The sequence below is a fragment of the Pezoporus flaviventris genome, unplaced genomic scaffold, assembly GCF_033815535.1.
Source record: "Pezoporus flaviventris isolate CSIRO_AGI_PZ_B2104156 unplaced genomic scaffold, CSIRO_AGI_Pfla_v1 ptg000002l, whole genome shotgun sequence".
In the NCBI taxonomy this organism is placed as follows: Eukaryota; Metazoa; Chordata; class Aves; order Psittaciformes; family Psittacidae; genus Pezoporus; species Pezoporus flaviventris.
This window is the reverse complement of record NW_026892550.1, coordinates 69,926,270-69,946,655: the sequence shown is the minus strand read 5'-3', so window position 1 is coordinate 69,946,655 and position 20,386 is coordinate 69,926,270. Positions and strand designations below refer to the sequence as shown.

The following is a 20,386-nucleotide window of genomic DNA, read 5'->3' as shown; positions in this document are numbered from 1 at the left end:
ATGCCCACCATTTTGGAGTCTGTCCTGGACTTCTGGGTGGCCCACTGCATGCTGCCTGGTGCTCTTCAGATACAGCCCAGCAAGGGTTCCCAGTCCCTCTCCCCCTCCTGTCTCCAGACCAGAGAGCACTGTCCCTTCCCTTTGCTGCAGCAGCAAGGGAGCACTGGAAAAAGAAGCGGGCAAGACTACTGGGAAAACGGTGACAAGCTATTCCGCTGTCGGGAAGGAGCAGTGCTCTCAAACAGCTGTGTGTGCAAGGCACTGCAGCAGGTCTGCATGTGCCTCCCTTGGGTGCTGTCCCCAAGCAATGGGGTGGTGCTGGCCACCTCCAGCCAGTGGCCCAGTGTCAAGGAGGAAGCCTCGGCCACGGGGCAGCAGTTCCAAAGGTGATGACCCGCAGAGAATGTCACTGTCAGCTCATTGTGATGTGTGCGGAGAGCTGACAGGGAAGCAAAGACCTACAGAGGAGGCCACTGCCAGTGACTGTGGCCACCCTGTGGGCAGAGGGACAGTTGCCCCACATGCAGGCACCTCACATGGCGCACTGGGGTCATATTTCTTCTCCCAGCTGGGCACAGCAGATGATCCTGAGGTACCCCGGACACCACAGGGTGCAGATGGCGTCTTCTTCCTGGGAGAGGAAACGTTGCAGCTCAGAGCTGGACAAAGCAGCAGCTTTTCTCCCCAGCCTTGTTTCTAGCGACTACCTCGGGACCAGCTTTCAGGCAGTCCACGGAGTGCTGCTCTTTGCAGATATTTCAGGTAGGGTGCGCAGGGAGGAGCAACTGTGACATCGAGGAACGTGAGCCATTCTGGCACACACCAGGCCCTTTGGAGCCCTGCCCCTGCTGCTGATAGTGAGTGGCCATAATGAATGCTGAGGTCTTCTGCTGGGATTCCCAAAAAGGATGGGCTATCATGGGTGGTTAAGCACTGCTGCAACCCACACTGTGTTGGGGCATGGGAAGGTGCCGGGCTGGGCACCCCGGCTGGCCAGTGTGGAACTGGCTGCCAGGTCCTTTGGTCCCCAGGGCATTCATTTCCTGATTTCTGGGTGTCTCTGTTACAGATTTCACCTCTTTGACAGAGCACTGTATCTGGAAGGGTGGTTCACAGAGAGGCACTGATGAGTTGGCGGAAGACCTCAATCACTACCTGTGTGACGTTTTGGAGGGTAAGAGCCATGCTGCAGGACTGCCTGGCGGCAGGCCATAGGGCTGCTCATGGAATGAGGAGGCTGGTATCCTGGGCAACCTAGTCCTGCTTCCTTGGAAGGGCTGCGACTTTCTGTGGCCTGGAGGAACAGTGAGAACAGCCAGGCTCTCCTGGCAAGTCAGGACAAGTGCAGGTCCTTTCTGCTCCCCACTGTGGCCAAGGAGGCACCCACTTTCTCAGCAGCCACCTCTGTGCTTCTGATGGGAACACCCAGCTCCATGGTGCCTGGGGGCCCAGAGCAGGCTGAGAGCACCAAGCAAGTGCCAGCGCACAAGTGACCTGGACATGCTGGCACTGGCGTTGTGTGGGAAAGACAGGGAGAGACAGAGACCCTTCCAAGCCCATTTTCTCAGGGGATGTCTTGACCCTTCTGAGCTGATTATGAGCACATTCTGGACACCCCTTTGGCAGCATTTGTAAAGAAAAGCAGAAGAGGCCTCGAAGAGGATGAAGGGTCTAGAGCATCTCTCCTACAAGGAAAGGCTGGGGGAACTGGGCCTGTTTAGCCTAGGGAAGAGAAGGCTTCAGGGGATCTTACAGTAATGTGTCTAAAACTTCAAGGGAGGGAGCAGATTAGACAGAGCTAGGCTCTTTCCAGTGGTGCTCATTGTCAGGACCAGAGGCCATGCCATGGGCACGCACTGAAGCACAGCAGTTTCCCTCTGTAAGTTGGGAAACACTTTTTGGCTGTGAGGGGTGACTGACTGATTGCCAGGGAGCTTGAGAAATCTTCCTCTTTTGGCTCTTCCAAAGCCATCTAGCCAGCGTCCTGGGCAGCTGGCTCTGCCCCGCTTGAGAGCAGGGTTGGACCAGATGGACCCCAGAGGTTCCTTCCAGCCTCCACCATTCTGAAAATTAGGTGGCAGCTTGAGGCCATGCCTCTGTGCCTTCTGTGCAGGTACCAGGGCTGCAGCCCCTGGGAGCCTGGGAGGCAGGCCAGGGTGGTGCTTTTCCTAAGCTGTGCCGGATAGTGCACCATCGCCTGGGTGCTCCGCTCTGAGCACGGGGGCTTCCTTTGTGGATTATGGAAGAAGGTGTCCACATGACTCTTCCTTTCCTTCCCTCTGTCTCCAGACATGCTGACTCTTGGAGGTGACATCTTGAAGTTTGCTGGTACGTACTTAGGATGATGATGCCCATGGGTATTAATCTGCAGCACGGGACTGCTGTGGCAGCTCTGCTGTCCTCCTTCAGAGGCTCTGTGCAGCACCTTGAGCCATCTTCCTGGCCACTCTCATACGCCTTTGCAGCGCCCTTTCTCCAGGCTTCTCTTCCCACCCTGGGCCTGCAGTTTGGCTTCGGCAAGGGTGGTGGCTCCCCTCCCTCTGCCTCAGCTTGCAGGGCTCTGTGCTGGGGGTGAGGGCAGAGGCAGCACTGAGAGGAGGAGACCTACTAGAAGGTGAAGCCGAAGGCATTTATTGGAGTGCTGGTGAGGGACGGGGGGACGGGGGAATGGAGGGACGGGCTGGTGACAGCACAGCTCAGGCTGCCAGGCCGCAAGAGGAGGAGGAGTCCCAGCGAGTCCAGAGGTCCTCCAGAGGCCTATGGCCTCCCACAAGTCCATCTTTTTCAGCACGTCATCTGGTTTCTGCTGTCCCTGCCATGGAGCGTAGGTCAGGGAGAGTCAGGTCTCAGCAGAGCCTTGACGTTCCCTTGCTTTCCCCAGGGGATGCTGTGCTGCTGCTGTGGAGAGCAAGACCCAGTGAGATGGCCAAGACCATCAGCCTTGTGGTGCACTGTAGCTGGCAGATCCAGAAGAAGTACCGGAGGCATGACATGCTCGTGGGTCAGAAATTCCGACTTAAGATAGGTACAAGTGCTGTGCCAGGTGCAGATCTGTGGCACTCTCCTGTGCTTCACACTGGCAGGGAATGCGGGGATCCCCGCCTGGGGCTAGCGCCAAAGGAAAGCATCTCCTGCAAGCATTCAAGGGGCCACCTGTAGTTGGACACCAGACCACTGGGTTTGTGTGCGTTCACAGTTAGAATTAAACCTGGCAAGGGATCTGAAAGATAACAGGAAGAGCTTCTATAGGTATGTAGCAAATAAAAAGACAGACTAGGGCAACATGGGCCCTCTCCAGAAGCTATCAGGAGAACTGGCTACCCTGGATTTGGAGAAGGCTGAGGTTCTTAATGACTTCTTTGCCTCAGCCGTCACTGGCAAATGCTCTGAGCACACCACCCAAGTCCTGGAAGGCAGATGCAGGGACTGTGAGAATGAAGACCTTCGGCCCACTGTAGGAGGGGATCTGGTTCAAGATCATCCTAAGAACCTGAATGTGCACAAACCCATGGGAACTGATGCAGTCCGTCTGCGGTTCCTGAAGGAGCTGGTGAATGAAGTTGCAACTGTCCATCATATTTGAAAAATCATGGCAGTCATGTCAAGTTCCTGACGACTGGAAAAAGGGAAATATAACCCCCATTTTCAAGAAGGGGAAAATGGATGACCCAGGGAACTACAGACCAGTCAGTCTCACCTCTGTGCCTGGCAAAATCTTGGAGCAGATTCTCCTGGAAGGCATGCTAAGGCACATGAAAAACAACAAGGTGCTTGGTGACAGCCAGCATGGCTTCACTAAGGGGAAATCCTGCCTGACCAATTTGGCGGCCTTTTGGGTGACATGGTCTAGTGCGAGATGGCAGTGGGGTCAGATCTAGGTGATCTTAAGGTCCTTTCCAGCCCTCACTGTTCTATGGTTTTATGATTCTGTGAAGCTCAAAGGAAGAGCAGGTGTCAGGTTGAATACTGGGGTCTTTGAGCATCTGCTGTCGGCCAGATGCCTGCAGGAGGAACTTATCCCTTCATTTTTCAGGTGGAGGCAGCTTTGCATCCTTTTCCGTGTTGGATTCTCCCCTGCCTTTCACAAAGAGCAAAGGAGAGCTGCATTGCTTAAGGCTGTGAGAAGGGTTTTGCAGGCTGTAGTTTTTCTTGAGCAGACAGCTACAACCCGCCTGCATGTAAAGGGGGTGGGCGGTGATCAGGGGCTTGGTTTGCTGGGTTTCTGGGGCAGGTTAAGACAGCCAGCACTCTCAACACAGTGTCACTGTCCACTTGGTTTGTCTATTTCTTAACACCCATTTAAGGGTCCTGTGTCAGTAGCCCCTCGAGAAGGATGGAGGATGCCCTCCCCCTCCATAATGACCATCTCCCCACTGGGGTTCAGATTGGCTTCTGAACAGCTGAAATGCTGGAGGCTGTAGAGCTCTGCTTCTCCCTCTCTCTCTCCCAGGGATCTCTGCAGGGAATATGCACCACCTGAGGTTTGGAGACGAGAGGCAGCAGTACTTCTGTGTCATTGGCAAGGCCCTGGAGGATGTCTGTGAGGCCGAAAAGCTTGCGGAAGCAGGTGAAATTGTCCTCTCAGCCTCCTGCTGGGAGCTATGTGAGAAGCACAGGCTCAGAACCAGCCATATTGCGGGCAAAACAGCTGTGAAGGTAGGTGGATGGGACAGCATCTAGAGCCATTCTGAGGACCTGGACCTGAAGGAGGGAGGCCTCAGAAAGCTGAAGAGCTGAATGTGGAGAGAGTTGTAGCTCTGAAAGGGGAGAGCAGCTGATGCTCTTGTCCTTTTATGTTAGGAGTAACTCTGGGCTGGGCTTGCTTGGTTTGAGGGGTCAGGAGGCACTGGAAGAGTTTTGGCCCCACCAGCAGTGTCCTCCGTGGGTCACGGAGCTGTTGACAGCTGGGGGATGCTTGGAAGACGTCTGCTCAGCTCCAGGGTTTCTGAGGAAGCACTGCTGTCCTGTCCAGCCAGATAGGCTTCTTCTCCCCTTTTCTGGACAGTGACAGTGGAGGGCAGGATCTGTCCCCTGGGACTCCTGGAGAAGCCAGTGTCAAGTGCTTTCCTTCTGTGTACCTTCAGGTTACGGGCATGAACCAGATGTCTCTGTCGGAATGCCAAAATGTTTTAGACAAGCTTCCACAGAAGGAGAAGTGCTGCTTCACGGAAAACGAATGTGAGTGCCAGATTCACCTTGTTTTGGTTTTGCTTGGAAACGTGGGGCCTGGCTGCTGCAGGGGTCAGGGATGAACTACCGCTCCCCTCTTCCCCTCTCAGTTAGCAGTCATGCTTTTGGCCCTCTTGTGCATCAGCTGGGGCAGTTGCTGCTGCTGCCATCTCCTTCCAGGGGACAGCTCTGCCCTAAGCACCTGCAGGTGGCAACACAAGCAAACGCAGGAGTCTCTCCCCTGTTGCCAGTGCTAGCCCCTGCTTTCCAACAGCTCGTAGTCCCATCTTCCCACAGCAACCATGTGTGTTTCCTCTCCGCAGATGCTGTCAGGCCTGCTCTTTTCTTGAACCCTGATACTGATGTGGGAGACATACTTAGTTACATCCCAAAAGCTGTTCTCAGGAAGGTACGCCTGGGCCGTTGCTGCTGGGGCTGCTTTTTTTGCAGGGCAGAAGAAGTGGTGCATTCAGAGAGGGAGTTTCCATGAGAGCAAGCCAAACAAAGAAAATGCATCCCGAGATGACAATGTGGGCAAATTGGGCCAAGGGGCACAGGTGCTGCACCACTGGATGAGTTGTCCTCAGAGAGATGGGTGGTGGGGCAGACATTTGCATCTCTTGTCTTTTCTGTGGGTATGGCTCTTCATGTTCTGTGGACGTGATGGCAGGATAGAGGGGAGAATCCACTGAAGCCCCATGAGCATCGCTCAGTGTCACCACTCATGTCCGTAACTGTCCCAAGATGGGGTGTTACCGGAGCGCCCTTCTCGCCTTTGTCATTTGTGTTCTGATTTGGTATCTGACTGCTGCAAGCTGGGCAGCCTGCCGACCATTTAAACCGAGAGGAGGATCTTCTCTTCCCCTACTAGTACCTGCTATTGCCAGGACACCAGCTCTCCCTTTGTACCTGGCGTGGGCAGCCCCTGGGAGAGCAGGCTTGTGAAGCCGTCATGCTCTTGTCTTCCAGCTTGAAGACAGAGTGCCGCAGGACTTCCTCTGTGAGCTACGGCCAGTCACCATCCTCTTCCTCCACCTGAATTTTGATACAAAGGACATAGTATCTTTCCGCAGTGTCCTCAGTGAAGTCAGCAGCCTGATGCAGGAAATCGTCTGTCCTCACAAGGGTGAAGTGAACAAAGTCTTCCTGTTTGACAAAGTGAGTGTGAGGTGGAATCATCTCCCCCCAACCCAAGAGGGTGGATACTGAGCAAGAGGGGAAGATTCCTTCTTAGGCATTGTGGCAAGATGTGCTGCATCTGTCCTTGGCAGGGCTGTACATTCCTTTGTGTGTTCGGACTCCCTGGAGTAAAGCTGGCCCATGAGAGCATTCATGCCTTGCAGAGTGCTTTTCAGATCTTCAACTCATGCTCCAAGATCATTGCAAAAACAGGGTGAGTGTCTGGTGGGGCTGAGGGAGCGCATGCTGCCTGGGCCAGCGTAAAGCAGAGGAAGAAAGAGTGTTGCGTCTAGCTTACCCTCCCCTGTCCTCCCTTCCTTGGCAGGAAGGAAACAGTGCCCTGAGAGGTGGCAGGCAACCCCTGGGCTTATCCCTGGGCAGCCAGGCAGAGTGTCTCCAAGCACACCCTGCTAGCCACCATGCTGGAATGAGCCCTAGTGAAGGCGAGAGGCTCCTTGGTGCCAGAAGCAGCACCTTCTGGGTGACTGGCCTGTGAACAGTGATGGGGCCTAGACACCTGATCTTACATTGCTGTCATCACAGGCAGTGACGCTGTGGCACCTTCTTCCCTCCCTCTTTTCCCACTGGTCACAGGTCACAGCTCAGGGAAGGGGGTCTCAGGAGAAGTGCCCAAAAGTTCCTGCCTGTGCTCTAAGCCCTGTTCCTTGTCCTTGCCGCCTGGGTCCTTTACAGCCCTGAGCTCTCTGTACCCCGAACCCCAGGCTGGCAGGGCAGGATGGCCAGTGGCCCAGGCTAGTGCTGAGGGGAGATGCGGGAAGAGATGAAGCTGGGTGGGCAGGACTGCACCTGGAGCGCTTCTGAAGCCGTGTTGTTTCCCTGTGTGCCAGGACAGTGTCTGTGTCTGTTACCAGTGGGATGGCGTTCTGTGGCCTCATTGGCCACCCTCTGAGGCACGAGTACACAGGTACAAGCACGTGTGTGCGGTGTGGGAAACTGGCGTGAGCTGTTGGGAAGAGGAAGACAGGCTGGGGAGAGTGCCTGTCCAACAACCAGCCAGGAATGGCCCAGGCAGCACCAGTCCTGGGCTGGGGTGGGACACTGGGCTCCACAGCTGGTTGTTCCCCTGGGATCTGCTTAACCCACTGTGGGGCTGCGGGTGTCGGATGTAGGGCAGCCGTTGGTCTGGAAGGGCACTGTGGAGCTGGTGGCACAGGTACATCACTGTGTGCTCTTTCTTCATCTCTCTGGCAGTCATTGGCCAGAAGGTGAACTTGGCAGCCCGGATGATGATGAGCTACTCTGGGCTGGTGACCTGTGATACCACAACCTGTGCCAGCTCTGGGCTGCCCTCTTGCTACTTCAAGGAGCTGCCGGAGAGAAAGATGAAAGGCTTCAAACATCCTGTCACTGTCTATCAATATGTGGGGATCACCACCAACAGGTGAGTGTCCTCTTGAGAAGTCTGGATGAGGGGATGGTGGCATCAAGGGTCCAGCTTGGCCAGCATAGAGGAGTTCTGCAGAGAGAGCAGAAGCCGCTCTCCATTCACTGTGGATGAGACGGTCAGAAGCCCTGGTGTAGGAGGCTTTTTACCTCTCTTCCCTGCTGTTTCCTCTTGCTGGGAGAGTGGGAGTGAAACCACAGGAATGGGGAAGGTTTTGTTTTGGTAGACACAACCTGGCTTTCAGGCTCTGTCCAAATGGCTTTCAAACTGTGCTTTCCGTGCTGTGCTCGCTCTACCACATGCCCTGGTAATGCTGACCCAAGAAGGTTTTGTCCTAGCTGCTCTTGAGTGGGAAGCTTTGGGCCAGTCTGGTTCCCATGGATAAAGGTGGACCCTCAGGACATTCTTCATCATGTCTTCCTCCTCAAACCTGGGCTCTTCCTCTGGGCCAGGATTTGACCTTCTTTTTGGATGATGGTTTGAATGTTAGTCTCTGAAAATACAGGAAGACTTAAGCCAGAGGTGCCAGGTGCTTGGAATCCCAGCCCATTGGGTCCTTGTTTCCAAGACTCTCGGTTTTTCCTGGCCAACGCAGTAAAGATATCTGCTAACCAGCAGCTCACTCTTGCTTCTTTCACATGTCTCTGGGTCTGGCCTCTGTTGACGGACTCTCAATATATTCTCTTGTCCTGGTGTGGCTGTTGGGTTTCTTAATGCTTAAAGCTCTCTCAGCATGCCAGCTTGAACTTTGGTGGGGGGGAGCATGCAGGGGATAACATGCTGCTCGAAAGAAAAACAGGTACCCTGAGGAGCACATCCAGCCCCTCCATGCCAGGCTGCTTCTTGATGTCCCTTGGCTTCTAACCAGCTAACTGACTTGTACTTTCTTTTTCCCCTGCTCCTAGCATATTTGGCATGGCTCTTGCCATGAAGATGCCAGAGAACGCCTCCTTGCTGGGTATGTGGAGAATGCCTTGCTCTTCTGAACCCCAGTTTCTTCCCCTCAGTAACATGTATTGGGAACGGAAAAGGTTTTGCTGGGGATAATGTTGCCTGCAGAGGCCCTGAGGAAGTGCTGGCTCTCTCAGTGCCTACTTAGTTGATATCTTTGGGGTGGGAAGCAGGGTGAGGCGCTCGGTGATCCCAGGCAGGCTCCAGACCTGATAGGAAGGTTTGTTTCAAGCTGCTCACACCCTGGGGGCTAAACCAGTCCCACATCCTTGGGATCAGGAAAGAGATTTCCTTCTGCTAGACTGATGGGGAGTTTTGGTGGTTGGTTCTCCCCCTTGTACTCCTCAGAGGTGCTTTCTTGGCAGCATCTGCTTGTAAACATGGAAAAGTCAAGCATCACGGACGCCTTTAATCACTCAGTGTCTTGCTGGATGTTTTGGGCCCTGTCATGGGTTAACCCCGGTAGGGAACTCAGCCCCACACGGCTGCTCACTCCCCACAGTGGGATGGGGAAGAGAATTGGAAGGGTAAAAGTGAGCCCACTGGATACGGACAGCTTAATAGGTAAAGCAGCTGCTGTGCATCCATGACAGGCAAAATCAGGCATTCTTTCACTGCCTCCTGGTGGCAGGCAGGTGTCCAGCCATTCCCAGGAAAGCAGAGCTTCAACATGTGTATCAAGGACTTGGGAAGACAAACACAGGAACTCGTAATGTGCCCCCTTCCTCCTCCTTTTCCCCAGCTTTTCTTGCGAAGCACAGCATCATATGCAATGAAATAAGCCAGCTGGGGTCTGCTGTTGCAGCTGTGCCCCATCCCAACTTCTTGTGCACCCCCAGCCTGCTTTTGCTGGCAGGGTGGCATGAGAAATAGAAAATGCCTTGATGCTGTGCAAGCCCTCTTCAGCAAGAACTAAAACACGGTTGTGTATCAACACTGATGTGCTCTGTGGCCAGTCGTACAGCCAGGAGAAGATGTTCTAAGTCTGTTTGGGACACAGCTGCCTGAAGCAACTCAGATCATCCCTTCCAGCCTTGTACTGGATCCCTGAGGGGGGATTTGCACGGGGCTGTCTGAATCTCTGTGGGACAGGGCATCCGCTACCACTCTGAGGAAGGCAGAGGTGCAAAAGCTGGGACAAGAGGGTTGGAAGGCAGCAGGGGTATCGTAGGCTGCCAGATGTGGTAGTGGGAGGGAAGCTGTGGTGGAGGGTACCAGCCAAAGGGACGGCTCTTTGCTTTCTAGCATGCCCCAGCAGCTCATTTTCTTGTTTGTCTTCACAGGTCGGAAGAAGGAGATTGACCTCTTTGTCAACTGCTTGGAAGCCTCTAACCGTTTTGGACAAAGACACATACTGGCATTTGAGGGCGCAAGGGGCGCTGGGAAGAGCCAATTACTTAATCACCTGTCCCAGTTAGGCCAGTCTGCTGGCTGCAGGTACAGGGTTTTGTCCTGTAGTTTTGGGACACTGCTTCTTTCCATCCCTGAGAGCCATGGAACGCTCCAGCCCCTTGGCCAGTGTGCCTTGGCCTTGGACTGAAGCCTCCTCAAAAAGCCTCATGGAGGCATTCCATAGTTATCTCCTGCGTGCTCTGCTCCTACCCCTGTCTCTTTGGGGTGTTGGAGGTGCTTCTTGACCTGTGGTGTTTCCTCCTTCACAAATAGAAGGAAAAAGCCCAAACTCGGTGCTTTGCATTGGATTCCAGATGCAACATATAGCAGGGTGGCCTGTCTCAGAAGCCCTGCTTGCCCCCTGACTGTTTCCCAGAAGGAATACTGGGCCAGAAAAGCCTCTCTGTGGCTGAGAGGCAGACTGCTAAGGTCTGGAGCCCAAAGGCAAACTCCACTTGCTCCATGATCACCTCTTAGCTCTGCAAGTCCCTCTGCAGTAGGGAGGTAGGGAGACATGGACCAGCGCTGCAGAAACCAGAAGGGGTCTGGACCTAGCTCTCCCAGTGGCTTGGCAGCAACTGCCTCTCTGTGCCCTTTCTCTTACAAGGAGTGAAACTCCCGGTACCACTTTGAAGTGGGAGGCTGAAGAGTTCCCCCTAAAGGCAACTCCAGCTCTTTTGTCTTAGAAGACTTGGGCCGTTGGGGATCTCAGTGCCTTTTGCTTTTGCATGGCAGGGTATTTGGCATGGAACTGCTAGAGGTCAACGTGAGGCAGTCCTTCTCTGCCATGCGTATTCTGATGGCCAGGGTGATGGGCCTCCATGAGTGTGAATCGTGCAGTGCCAGGGAGCACGTGCTACGGACAAATCTCAACGGGATAATCGAAGAGAGCAACTACTGCCTCCTCAATGACATCTTCCTTGTCAAGGTGAGAGCGAGAGGCCTCTCTGACCCTGGAGAAGGCTTTCTCCTGAGCCCTTCTGGTTCTTCAGCAGTCTTCTAAGGCTGCTGGAGTGCCTTAGCTCAGGGGGAGGGATTGCAGGGGGTCACAGCACATGTTTCCCATTCCTGGCCCCGGGGGCTGCCTGTATGTGGTGACTTAATGTCCCGCGCTGCATCTGGCAGTGCCTGGTGCCTTGTTCGGCATTCTGGAAGCAGCACTGGAATGAGGCTGGGTCTGACCTTGTGCTGAGGTCATTGCTGTGTGAGTGGTCTGCTCCAGCCAGCCCAAGATCCCACAGTCAGAGAACCAGCTCTTCAGCCCACCGCCAAGATGCAGCTCTGCCTGAGCCTCTGCTTTAGGCTCTAGTTGAAGTCCCACTGTGGCCTCTTGCACCCGTGCTGGGGAGAGGGAAGGTGCTGAGGCAGAGCAGGGAGGGTTTGCTCTGCCATCTTGCTTGGTGGGTAGGTGTAGCGAGCCCTGGAGACATGTTTCTCCCTGACTTTGCTTTTCTGTCTAGTTTCCCATTTCAGACAAGGTTCGCCAAATGCATGAAATGCAAAGGAAAGAGGAATTGCATTCAACCTGGGCAAAAGTGCTAGAGAAGGTGAGCATTTCTCCTTTTCTCCTTCTGGGTCAGAGGAGGAAAACAACCCTGCTGGCTCTGGGCTCTGCGCCACAGCAGTGTGAGTGGGTGGGAGGACCTGGTCCTTGCCCTCTAGGGCCTGAGAAACCCCCCATGTTCTCTCCATAGCCCGACAAGCATACTAGTAACTTTCCTCCCTTAAAGCGTTCCCTGGAGGAGAGAGAATTCTGCGTTCCCTTGCCCAAGCTCCCTCCTTCTGCAGGGCAGGTGATGTTAAGCATGACCTGAAAATCTCAAAGAAATTAGGCATTGGGAAGCTTCCAAGCACGGAGTTGGTTGGGGTGAGACTTGAGAGCATCCTCTCAAGAGACAGAGGCAAAATCTCCTTCCCTGTAAGACACTTGAGAATCCACTGGATTCCCCTCAGAACAACTCTTTTTTTTCCAGACCATTGACAGAAATGCCATATTTGTCATCGACAATGCCCATTTCATTGACCCCGCCTCCTGGAGTATCATGGCACCTCTGCTCTGGAACATCTCTGTCTTCATGGTCATGAGCTTATGTCCCGGCTTTGCAAGAACCGAGAGCTTTCACAAAGCCACAGCAAACAACCTGATGTCCCATAAAATCATCTGCTTTCAACTAGAGAAGCTGAAACCTTCAGCTGTGGTGCAGAAGCTCTGCCAGGACCTTGGAGTGGTCAGCATCCCTAGGGCTTTAGTGAGGTAAGTTGGAGCAGGGGAGCTCCCTGGACACGAAGCATAGGAGCTGCCAACCCTTTGCTGTTTCACAAGGAGGAAGGGAGGAAGACCCCCAAGGCCAAGCATATCTGGGGTGTGAAAAGGGCTTGGTCTAAGTGGCCAGGCTGTGTGGCAGATTCCCTGGGGCAGAGGTCTGCCCTGCTGCCAGAGAGCACCTAAGCTCCTGAGGAGAGGAAAGGCAGGGCTTGCTGCTCTGTGCTTTGGGCACTGTCTGCAAGTCTTTCCCCAGGGACTTCAGCAAAGGCTGGAGGTTCAGGGGGGCCAAAAACCACATGCCAGCAGGAGGACCTCCCTTTCAGAAGTGAGGTGTAGCTGTGACAAAGATGCTGGCTCCCCAGCTATGCCTGAGTGGCTTGCTACCCACCTCAACTGTTTTTCCTTTTAGGGTGGCGAGTCACTGGAACATGTTGTCCAAAGATGTGGTGAATGCTCCACCCCTGGGAGGGTTCAAGGTCGGGTTGGACAGAGCCTTGGGCGACATGGTCTAGTGTGAGGTGTCCTTGCCCATGGGAGGGGGTTGGAACTAGATGATCCTAAGGTCCTTTCCAAACCAACCCATTCTATGATTCTACTTCTCTTGTGCTGATCACTGCTGGATCTGTTCCTGCCCAGGTTCCTGGTCCAAAGAAGCTTGGGGATCCCGTATTACTTGGAGGAGCTGGTGCACTTCCTTCGTTGCAACGACATGCTCTTGTTCCGCACCAAGAAGTGGGGTGAAAAAGCAGAGGACAGCTGGGAGAACCTGAACAGTAAGAACCTTTGCCACTGACTAATGAGTTGCTGTGTTGCATTCCCTACAGCACAAACTTGCCCCTTCATTGCCCCATGGATTAGGGGCAGAGTAAGATCTTGCAGCAGATCATGCAGAACTTGGCCTGGCAGAGGCACGGGCTTCTGTGTGCCTTGTTGTCAGGACAGCCAAAGCAGTGGCTCACAAGTTGTGGCTTGGAGGGGCCTCAGTTCTTGGGGCTAAACCTCAGGGGAAATGGTTCTGGACCACGTAGGTTGTGGTCGTGAGACGTTCTCATGAGCACAGAACTTATGTTGGCCAAATGCTAGCTTAACTGAGAACAAACTCCAGCTTGAGGTGAGGGCCAGGAGCGGGAAACTTCCAGTGAAAACTATTTTGCTCTGCTTAGAGAGCATGTTCAGCACCCGCAGGTCAGTGCACCTGTACTGTGTGGTGTGAAGGGGCCTTGGACTATTTCAGGTGAACTTGGAAACATTTTCAGGCTGCAGGTCACTTTGCAAATTGCCTCATTCCTTCTCTCTTGCTCCACCTAGCTTTTGCAGTCTTGGAGTCATCCCTCACAGCAAGCTCAAGGTCCAGAGCAGGGGCTGCGGCCATGATCTGCATTGTAAGGCCAGGCGTGAACCTGGACAGCACCATGCTGCCCAGTAACTTGAAAGGTGAGGGGCAGAGAGCCACTCTGCTGGCTCTTGGCTGTGCCGCAGGGGCTGGAGGGAGGCTGGGCATCACTGTGCTGCAGAGTCACCCTCTCAGCTTTGGGGCTGTCCTTGGAAAAGGTGGCTCTGCTCCAACCAGCAACAGTCCTGGCATTGTGGGCAACCATTTTTCCTTCCTGTGTGTGGAGCAGCTTGAGCCTGCTGGTTGCTTTCCAGCAGCAGGTAGAAGAGGAAAAGTTGTTGATGCAACACTAAAATGACTCCCTTTTCTCACAGAAGCAAATCTTCTACTGGGACAAAAATTTGACTTGCCTCTGACTCACCTTTGAACACAGCTTCTATCTTGCTACTTTCTTTTTGAGTTCCCCAGCTAACAGTGGTTTCATGGCATGTTGTGGTGGTTTAAGCCCAGCCACGCATCTCACACTGTCACTCCCCCCCACCCCCCCACCCCCCCTCCCGGAGGGATGGGGAGGAGAATGGAAAGAATGTAACTCCAATGGGTTGAGATAAGAACAGTTCAGTAACTAAGGTATAACACAAACCACTACTGCTACCACCAATAATAATAATGATAAGGGAAATAACAAGGGAAGAGAATACAACCGCTCACCACCTGCCAACCGATACCCAGTCCGACCAAGCAGTGATCTAACCCTTCCTGGTAACTGCCCCCAGTTTACATCCTGGGCATGATGTGCTGTGGTATGGAATACCTCTTTGGCTAGTCTGGGTCAGCTGTCCTGTCTCTGCTTCCTCCTGGCTTCCCCTCCTCCCTGGCAGAGCATGAGACTCAGAAGATCCTTGGTCAGACTAAACATTACTTAGCAACAACTAAAAACATCGGTGTTACAAGCGTTGTTCCGAGGCTAAAGTCAAAAACACAGCAGTGCACCAGCTACTAAGAAGGAGAAAAATGACTGCTACTGCTGAACCCAAGACACACGTAATTAAAGAAAATAAACCACTTTCCTGTGGATTTTCATGGAAGTTCACCTGTAGCCAGGGGAACTGTCAATGACTGTTGAATGTCCCTCCTGTCTGTCAGTAGCCATTTGTATGAACCTTGAAGAAACATTCCTGCTCTTAAGTTGTTTTGCCCAAAGCAACCCAAGAAGAAAAGTCAAAGAAAAGAAGAGTAAGGTCTGGCTGAGTTGAGACAACCTTTCTCGGGAGCTCTGAGTTCACCTCTGAGGTGGTGAAAGTTGTCTGTTCCCTGCTTGCAGGGCTGGCAAAAACCTAGTCCAGGTTTGGCAGGGCACATTGTGGGACGCATGTACCTGCTGGATCCTGCCCTATCCCAGTGGGGGAGTGTGTCTGTTGAGTGTCTCACTTTTTCCCAGGCCCTGTGAACTGCAAATCCAGTAGGAGCGGAGCCATTGTGCAGACACCTGTCCTGGGCTGCAATTGCCCAGAAGTGGCCAGTGTAGGGCCAAAGCCTATCCTGTTCATGCGTCGAATCTTTGCAGTGCCTCCAGCCTCAGTGTGGGGAAGAGGTAGGACTGAGACGTGTGGCTTCTCCTTGACAGAGATTGTGCTGGCTCAGCTGGACGAGATCACCCCACTGGAGCAGACTGTTTTGAAGTTTGCAGCCATCATCGGGCCGGTGTTCACTACCCAGCTGCTGTCATACATTCTTCCGATTAGAATGAGGCACAAGATGACTACCTTGTTGGACAGTCTAGTGAGTGACAACATCCTCAAGTGGACGGAGAGCACTGAGGAGCCAGAAGACGTCCAAGATCCTAGCAAGGAGCCAGCCACCCCTCCGCAGGCAGAGATTGGTAAGTGGTAGCAGTGGGGTGGACAAGGAGCTCCCAGATGGGCTCCTAAGGGCGTGGCGTGATTCCCTTCCTGTGAGGGCTGGCATGGCTGTTGGGGATGGGTTTGTCAAAGCTGTTACAAGTCAGTCTGAAAGCACACTAGGTTTGCACTGGAGGGAAGTTCCCACCAGCTGTCCCAAATGCCTCTGCTCCCCTGAATCCAAGTGCTGCTCGTAGCGCAGGCATGGGACGAGTGGAATCCCTGACATCCTCTCCCAGCCACCTGCAGCATCCAGACAAAAGATGCCCTCCAGAATGGCCCAGGGTCTTCAGCAAGCTTTTATTGGGCTTTGATTACCCTGTGATGCAGGGTTCCTGCTCAGGAGGCTGGTGGCTGCCATGCCAAGAGCGGGGAGAAAGTGCTGGCTGGGGCTTGCTTTGGCTGGCAACAACATCCCCAGCTCCTGCCTGGACCAGTGCAGCTGAGAACTGCATCCCCAAGGCTGTGCTAGCATCAGCCCTTTCACCCCATGCTGCAGGGCTTGGCGTGCAGCAGCACTGTTGCTATTCAGGATCTGCACCGAGGCATGACTGGCTCCCCATCTGGCCACAGCTTGGGCTCATACAAAGGCCCTTTGCCTTGCAGGTGTGGAGACCTCCCCCCCAAGCAAGCAGAGTGTGGGGTGTCCATTTGGTGTGCTGATGTTCCATAAGCCGCTGCTGCGGGAGGCTGCCTACGAGCTGTGGGTCCAGAAACAGCGGGTCACCCTGCACTCCAAGTGTGCTGCCTTCCTGGAGCGGTATGCACACAAATGCCAGAGCTGCGGCCAAGGGGACTTTATTGTCTTCCACCGCTTCGCTGTCAGCAGCACCCAGGACAAAGGGAGCTGTAAGGACTTTGATGATGGGGATGACCCACACACCTGGAAGGCCTTGGTGCTGGCTGGAAAACAGCTGAAGAAGGAGAGGTTTTACATCTCTGCAGGTATGCTGTGCACCATGCTCTGTAATTTGGGCCCTCCGGGAGCCCAGGGATTGGTGCTGGGGGTCGAGTGGGAGTAGATCTGCTAGGAACGAGCCCAGCAGGAGTGGACACCCACTGCAGACTTTCCTCAGTGTGTTAGCACCTTGCAAGGATCCTTGCAGGCCTACTGGGAGAGGGAGAGCAACTCTTATCCCAGGATACATGTGGGAGGTGTCCCTGGTTTTCTTTCAAGGTATTACAGATACTCAGGAGGAGCAGGAGCAGCAGCAGCAGCAAGCTTTTGTGGAAGAGGATTTTGGGTGAGCAGACAAGGTTCTGATTCTTTTTGAAGCGAGTGAGTTCAGGGTGTGCAGAGGAGACAAAGAAAATGCTGGCTTTTGGCTGTCAGCTGTGACTCTAGCTTAGCGAAGAGGCTTTCCGTGGGGTGGGAGCTGAGAGGAGATGGCTGTGGAGATGAGTGAGTGCTTAAGGACGCCCACGGCTCAGTGTCAAAGAAGCCCTCGCTTTCCAGTTCCTGCAGAGTAGTACTGCAAAATCTACAGGGAAAAAGCCACCACAAGGGCTCAGGTGGTTTGCCTGTGGGAGGTGACAGAAAGCCTAGCTTCTTCCTTACTCCCTCCTCCCAAAGGACTTGTATGACTAGTACCTGTCTGTGGCTTCCTGCTCTGCTTTGCACAAAGGGCTTTTGATGTTGTCTCTGGGAAGGAAGACCACTCTAGATGATACCCTTGTATTCTTTGCTCTCTTCTTCCCCTGGGCACTGTCCTCTGGGTAGTGCGACTGACAGAGAGGACAACAATGCGCTCTCATGTGACTGCAAAGGCATCGTGGAGTCAGTGCTTGTGCCATTGGTTCACCACTACACAACACTGGGCAATGCTGCCAGAGCCTTTTACTATCTTCTGGAGACTGCAGCTGCCTACCTGCATGTCTCCAACTACTACATGGTGAGTCGCCCTGCTTGCAGTGTGTCCTGCCTGGCTCTGGGAAGGACAAGTTTGCGTTGCACTAGGACACGACTTTGTGGGTCCTTGGAAGGAAGATGTTGAGCTCTGAGCCTCACTTCTTCCTTTGGTTTGCCTCTTGTGTGGGAAGAGGCATTGGGTGCTGTGCCCTTAGCATGAGGGGCATTAGCAGGGAGGAGGCCTGAACGATCAGTGGTGCCTGTGCTCTGAGGCACACAGTCAAAAACATGACTGTTTGTGCAGGTATCACCAGGGGAAGAAACAGACCCTCTGAAGACAGATGCCAGAGGCAATGGGGGAGGACAAGGGTAGCCATGGGCTCTGCACTAATCTCACCTGCTCTCCGTGTGCTTTCACAAAGGCCCTCAGGAAGCTGAGCGAAGCAGATATCCTGAGGAACTCTCTAAAGAGTAAAGCGAATGTGATATCCCGCTTTGAAGATGCCACCTTCTTCAGCCTCAAAGGGGAGGTAAAGGCGCGGTCTGGAGGGATCTCCTGAGTGATGGAGCTGGATGCCTTCCCCAGATGCAGTGGACAGGAGAGCTCTGGCTTCTCTGGCCACTGGCAGATCCCTGCAGTCTCTTGGGCATCTAGTCCACATTGCGATGTTTCCCTTTTCCTGTGCAGGTCTGCTATGGTGTGGGACGCACAGAGCTGGCAAAGAAAATGATCAGAAAGGCTTTGAGCCTGCTTGGAAGGCCATTTCCCCGGAACCGCGCTGAAGACTTTGTCAGGTCGCAGGTTGAAAAATTGCAGTGTGCCGCTTATGTTGCCAGAAGAGCATCTTCCCTTCCACAGAAGGCCCAGTAAGAAACACGACCAAGAACCCGGGGGAGAAAGAGTTATTTCCTACCTGGTCACAGGCATATGGGCACAGACCTGACGAGGCTTGAGGCCACACAGAGCAATGTGAGGGTAGAACAGGGAACGATAAAGTTCCTCTCTCCCTCCCTCCCTCTGAGGCCCTTGGAACAAAGCATACCTTAGGGTATCAAAGCAGCTTGCAGCCAGGGATGTGTCTGCTGGCACGAGTTGTGGCAGTGGATTGGTGCTGGCTGGGAAGAGAGAGCTGTACTGAAAAGGGGTGGGGGGGCTGGAGGCAGGACCAGGGCATGGAGAAGGAGCAGTAAGAGGAGCTTGGCCCCCCTGGTGCTGTCAGGCCAACATCCTCTCTAGCGGCCAGCTTCCCACTGTGGTACTTGTTGTTTGCCCCTTTCCCTTCTGGCAGCTCCCCCTCCATCAGCTCTATTTCCTCCAAGGAAGTGTAACGGTCTTGTCTGGCACCCGTTTTGCCCCCTGGCCCTGTCTGACCCAGCTCATAGGCTCTAGCCTGTAGAGCTAAAGCCTCTGGGCCTAGCAGTTTCTCTTGCTTGGCAGGAAGAAGAAGCTCGCCTGGCTGCTGCGGCAGAGCCGCTGTCTTTCCTTACTGGAGCACCTCTTCAGGCTGGAGGGCACTTCTGCTGGATGGAGGCTGTCCTGCCTGGCAGCGCGCATGAGGGCCAGCACAGACAGGGCAGTGGACTTGTATCTGTCAGCAGCCTGCACGAGCTATGATGCTGGCTTGGAAATGATCATATAGTTCATTACCACCATCTATCTTACATTTGGAGAAAGACGGTACTCTCCAAATATTTGTAGTACCGTAAGAAGCAATACATACAAATTATTAAATATTCATGTGTCCCTTCGCATTCAGATTAAATCCTTTTATTGTTACAGGATCTGTAAATATCTCCCAGGACACAGAAGGGAAAGGACAGGAGAAGCAGGCAGTTACTTGGGAGTATTTGCTGGGCTTGGTTGGTTTTTGTTGCATCCCTAATGAAGAGTCCATCCCCAGCATCCCTATAGCCCCCGTTCAGATACTGGAAGGCTGCTATGAGGTCTCCACGCAGCCTTCTCTTCTCCAGGCTGAACAGCCCCAACTTTCTCAGCCTGTCTTCATACGGGAGGTGCTCCAGTCCCCTGATCATCCTCGTGGCCCTCCTCTGGACTTGTTCCAACATTTCCATGTCCTTTTTATGTTGAGGACACCGGAACTGCACACAATACTCCAAGTGAGGACTCATGAGAGCAGAGTAGAGGGGCAGGATCCCCTCCTTTGACCTGCTGGTCATGTTCCTTTTGAGCATTTGGTCAATGAGAAACTGAACCTGAGCCGGCTTCAGTGTGCGCTCACAGCCCAGAAAGCAAACCATATCCTGGGCTGCATCAAAAGGAGCAGGACAGAGAAGGGAAAGGACAGGAGAAGTAGGCATTTATTTGGGAGTATTTGCTGGGCTTGGTTGGTTTTTGTTGGGTTTTTGTTGTTTTTTTTTCCATTTTACTTATTGTTTAAATTGATTTTAAAATTATCTACCTCTTTTCGCAAGGATTTTCCAGCCAAGTGCAGTCATTTTAAAAGAGGTTTTAAAATCCTGTTGCATTATAGAAGTCTATTATATAAAAGCATGTATTAGTTTTCACTTAATACTATGAATACTATCTTCAGCCCAGTGGTCTCATCTAAACAAATCCAGTGGCTCCCTGGATTAAATCCTTTGCAAGCATTCAATATCATCCAAGTCTTAACAAGTTAGAAGAGCCATGAGGTGGAAGTTCACACCTGGAGGCAGGGAAATGAGCAACTTCCAGTACTTTTTACCGGCAGTGGTAGTCACCTGATGGTAAAAAGGGTCCTCAGACTGACAGGTACAGCTTCACTGACATGTCCATCTGGTGTATACACTGTACATTTCCCATCCTCAGTCCAAGTGAAGTGTCTCACCTCACCCACGTGTTACTGGTACAGCCCAGATGCCCTACGGCCTTCCTTGGAACTTCTTGAACGTGTGCATTTGTTGATCTCCTTCGCTCCAGAGTCAGTGGAGCACTGCTAGT

General features: G+C 53.4%; 1 protein-coding gene across 1 annotated transcript; it reads left to right on the top strand.

Annotated features, from left to right (window-relative positions):
* On the top strand, window positions 1-19,085 carry LOC133274865 (adenylate cyclase type 10-like). Its single transcript, XM_061464405.1, has 26 exons — window positions 1-386; window positions 569-762; window positions 1,070-1,174; window positions 2,290-2,328; window positions 2,882-3,025; window positions 4,451-4,656; window positions 5,085-5,178; window positions 5,493-5,578; window positions 6,139-6,327; window positions 6,441-6,562; window positions 7,197-7,273; window positions 7,561-7,750; window positions 8,659-8,711; window positions 9,988-10,141; window positions 10,832-11,024; window positions 11,557-11,643; window positions 12,070-12,350; window positions 12,999-13,135; window positions 13,671-13,796; window positions 15,323-15,577; window positions 16,203-16,541; window positions 16,774-16,840; window positions 17,317-17,488; window positions 17,868-17,975; window positions 18,134-18,312; window positions 18,884-19,085. Exons 1-26 carry the CDS (start codon window positions 1-3, stop codon window positions 19,083-19,085), a joined length of 4,185 nt encoding a protein of 1,394 aa, XP_061320389.1.
* The last annotated feature ends 1,301 nt before the right edge of the window (window positions 19,086-20,386 follow it).

What these genes read in the sequence shown, in the direction of transcription:
- LOC133274865 (XM_061464405.1), top strand. Translation starts at nt 1, where the DNA reads ATGCCCACCATTTTGGAGTCTGTCCTGGACTTCTGGGTGGCCCACTGC. An exon ending in CGGGCAAAACAGCTGTGAAG is followed by an intron (nt 4,657 to 5,084) that starts GTAGGTGGATGG and finishes GTGTACCTTCAG; the next exon opens with GTTACGGGCATGAACCAGAT. An exon ending in GGCCAGTCTGCTGGCTGCAG is followed by an intron (nt 10,142 to 10,831) that starts GTACAGGGTTTT and finishes TTTGCATGGCAG; the next exon opens with GGTATTTGGCATGGAACTGC.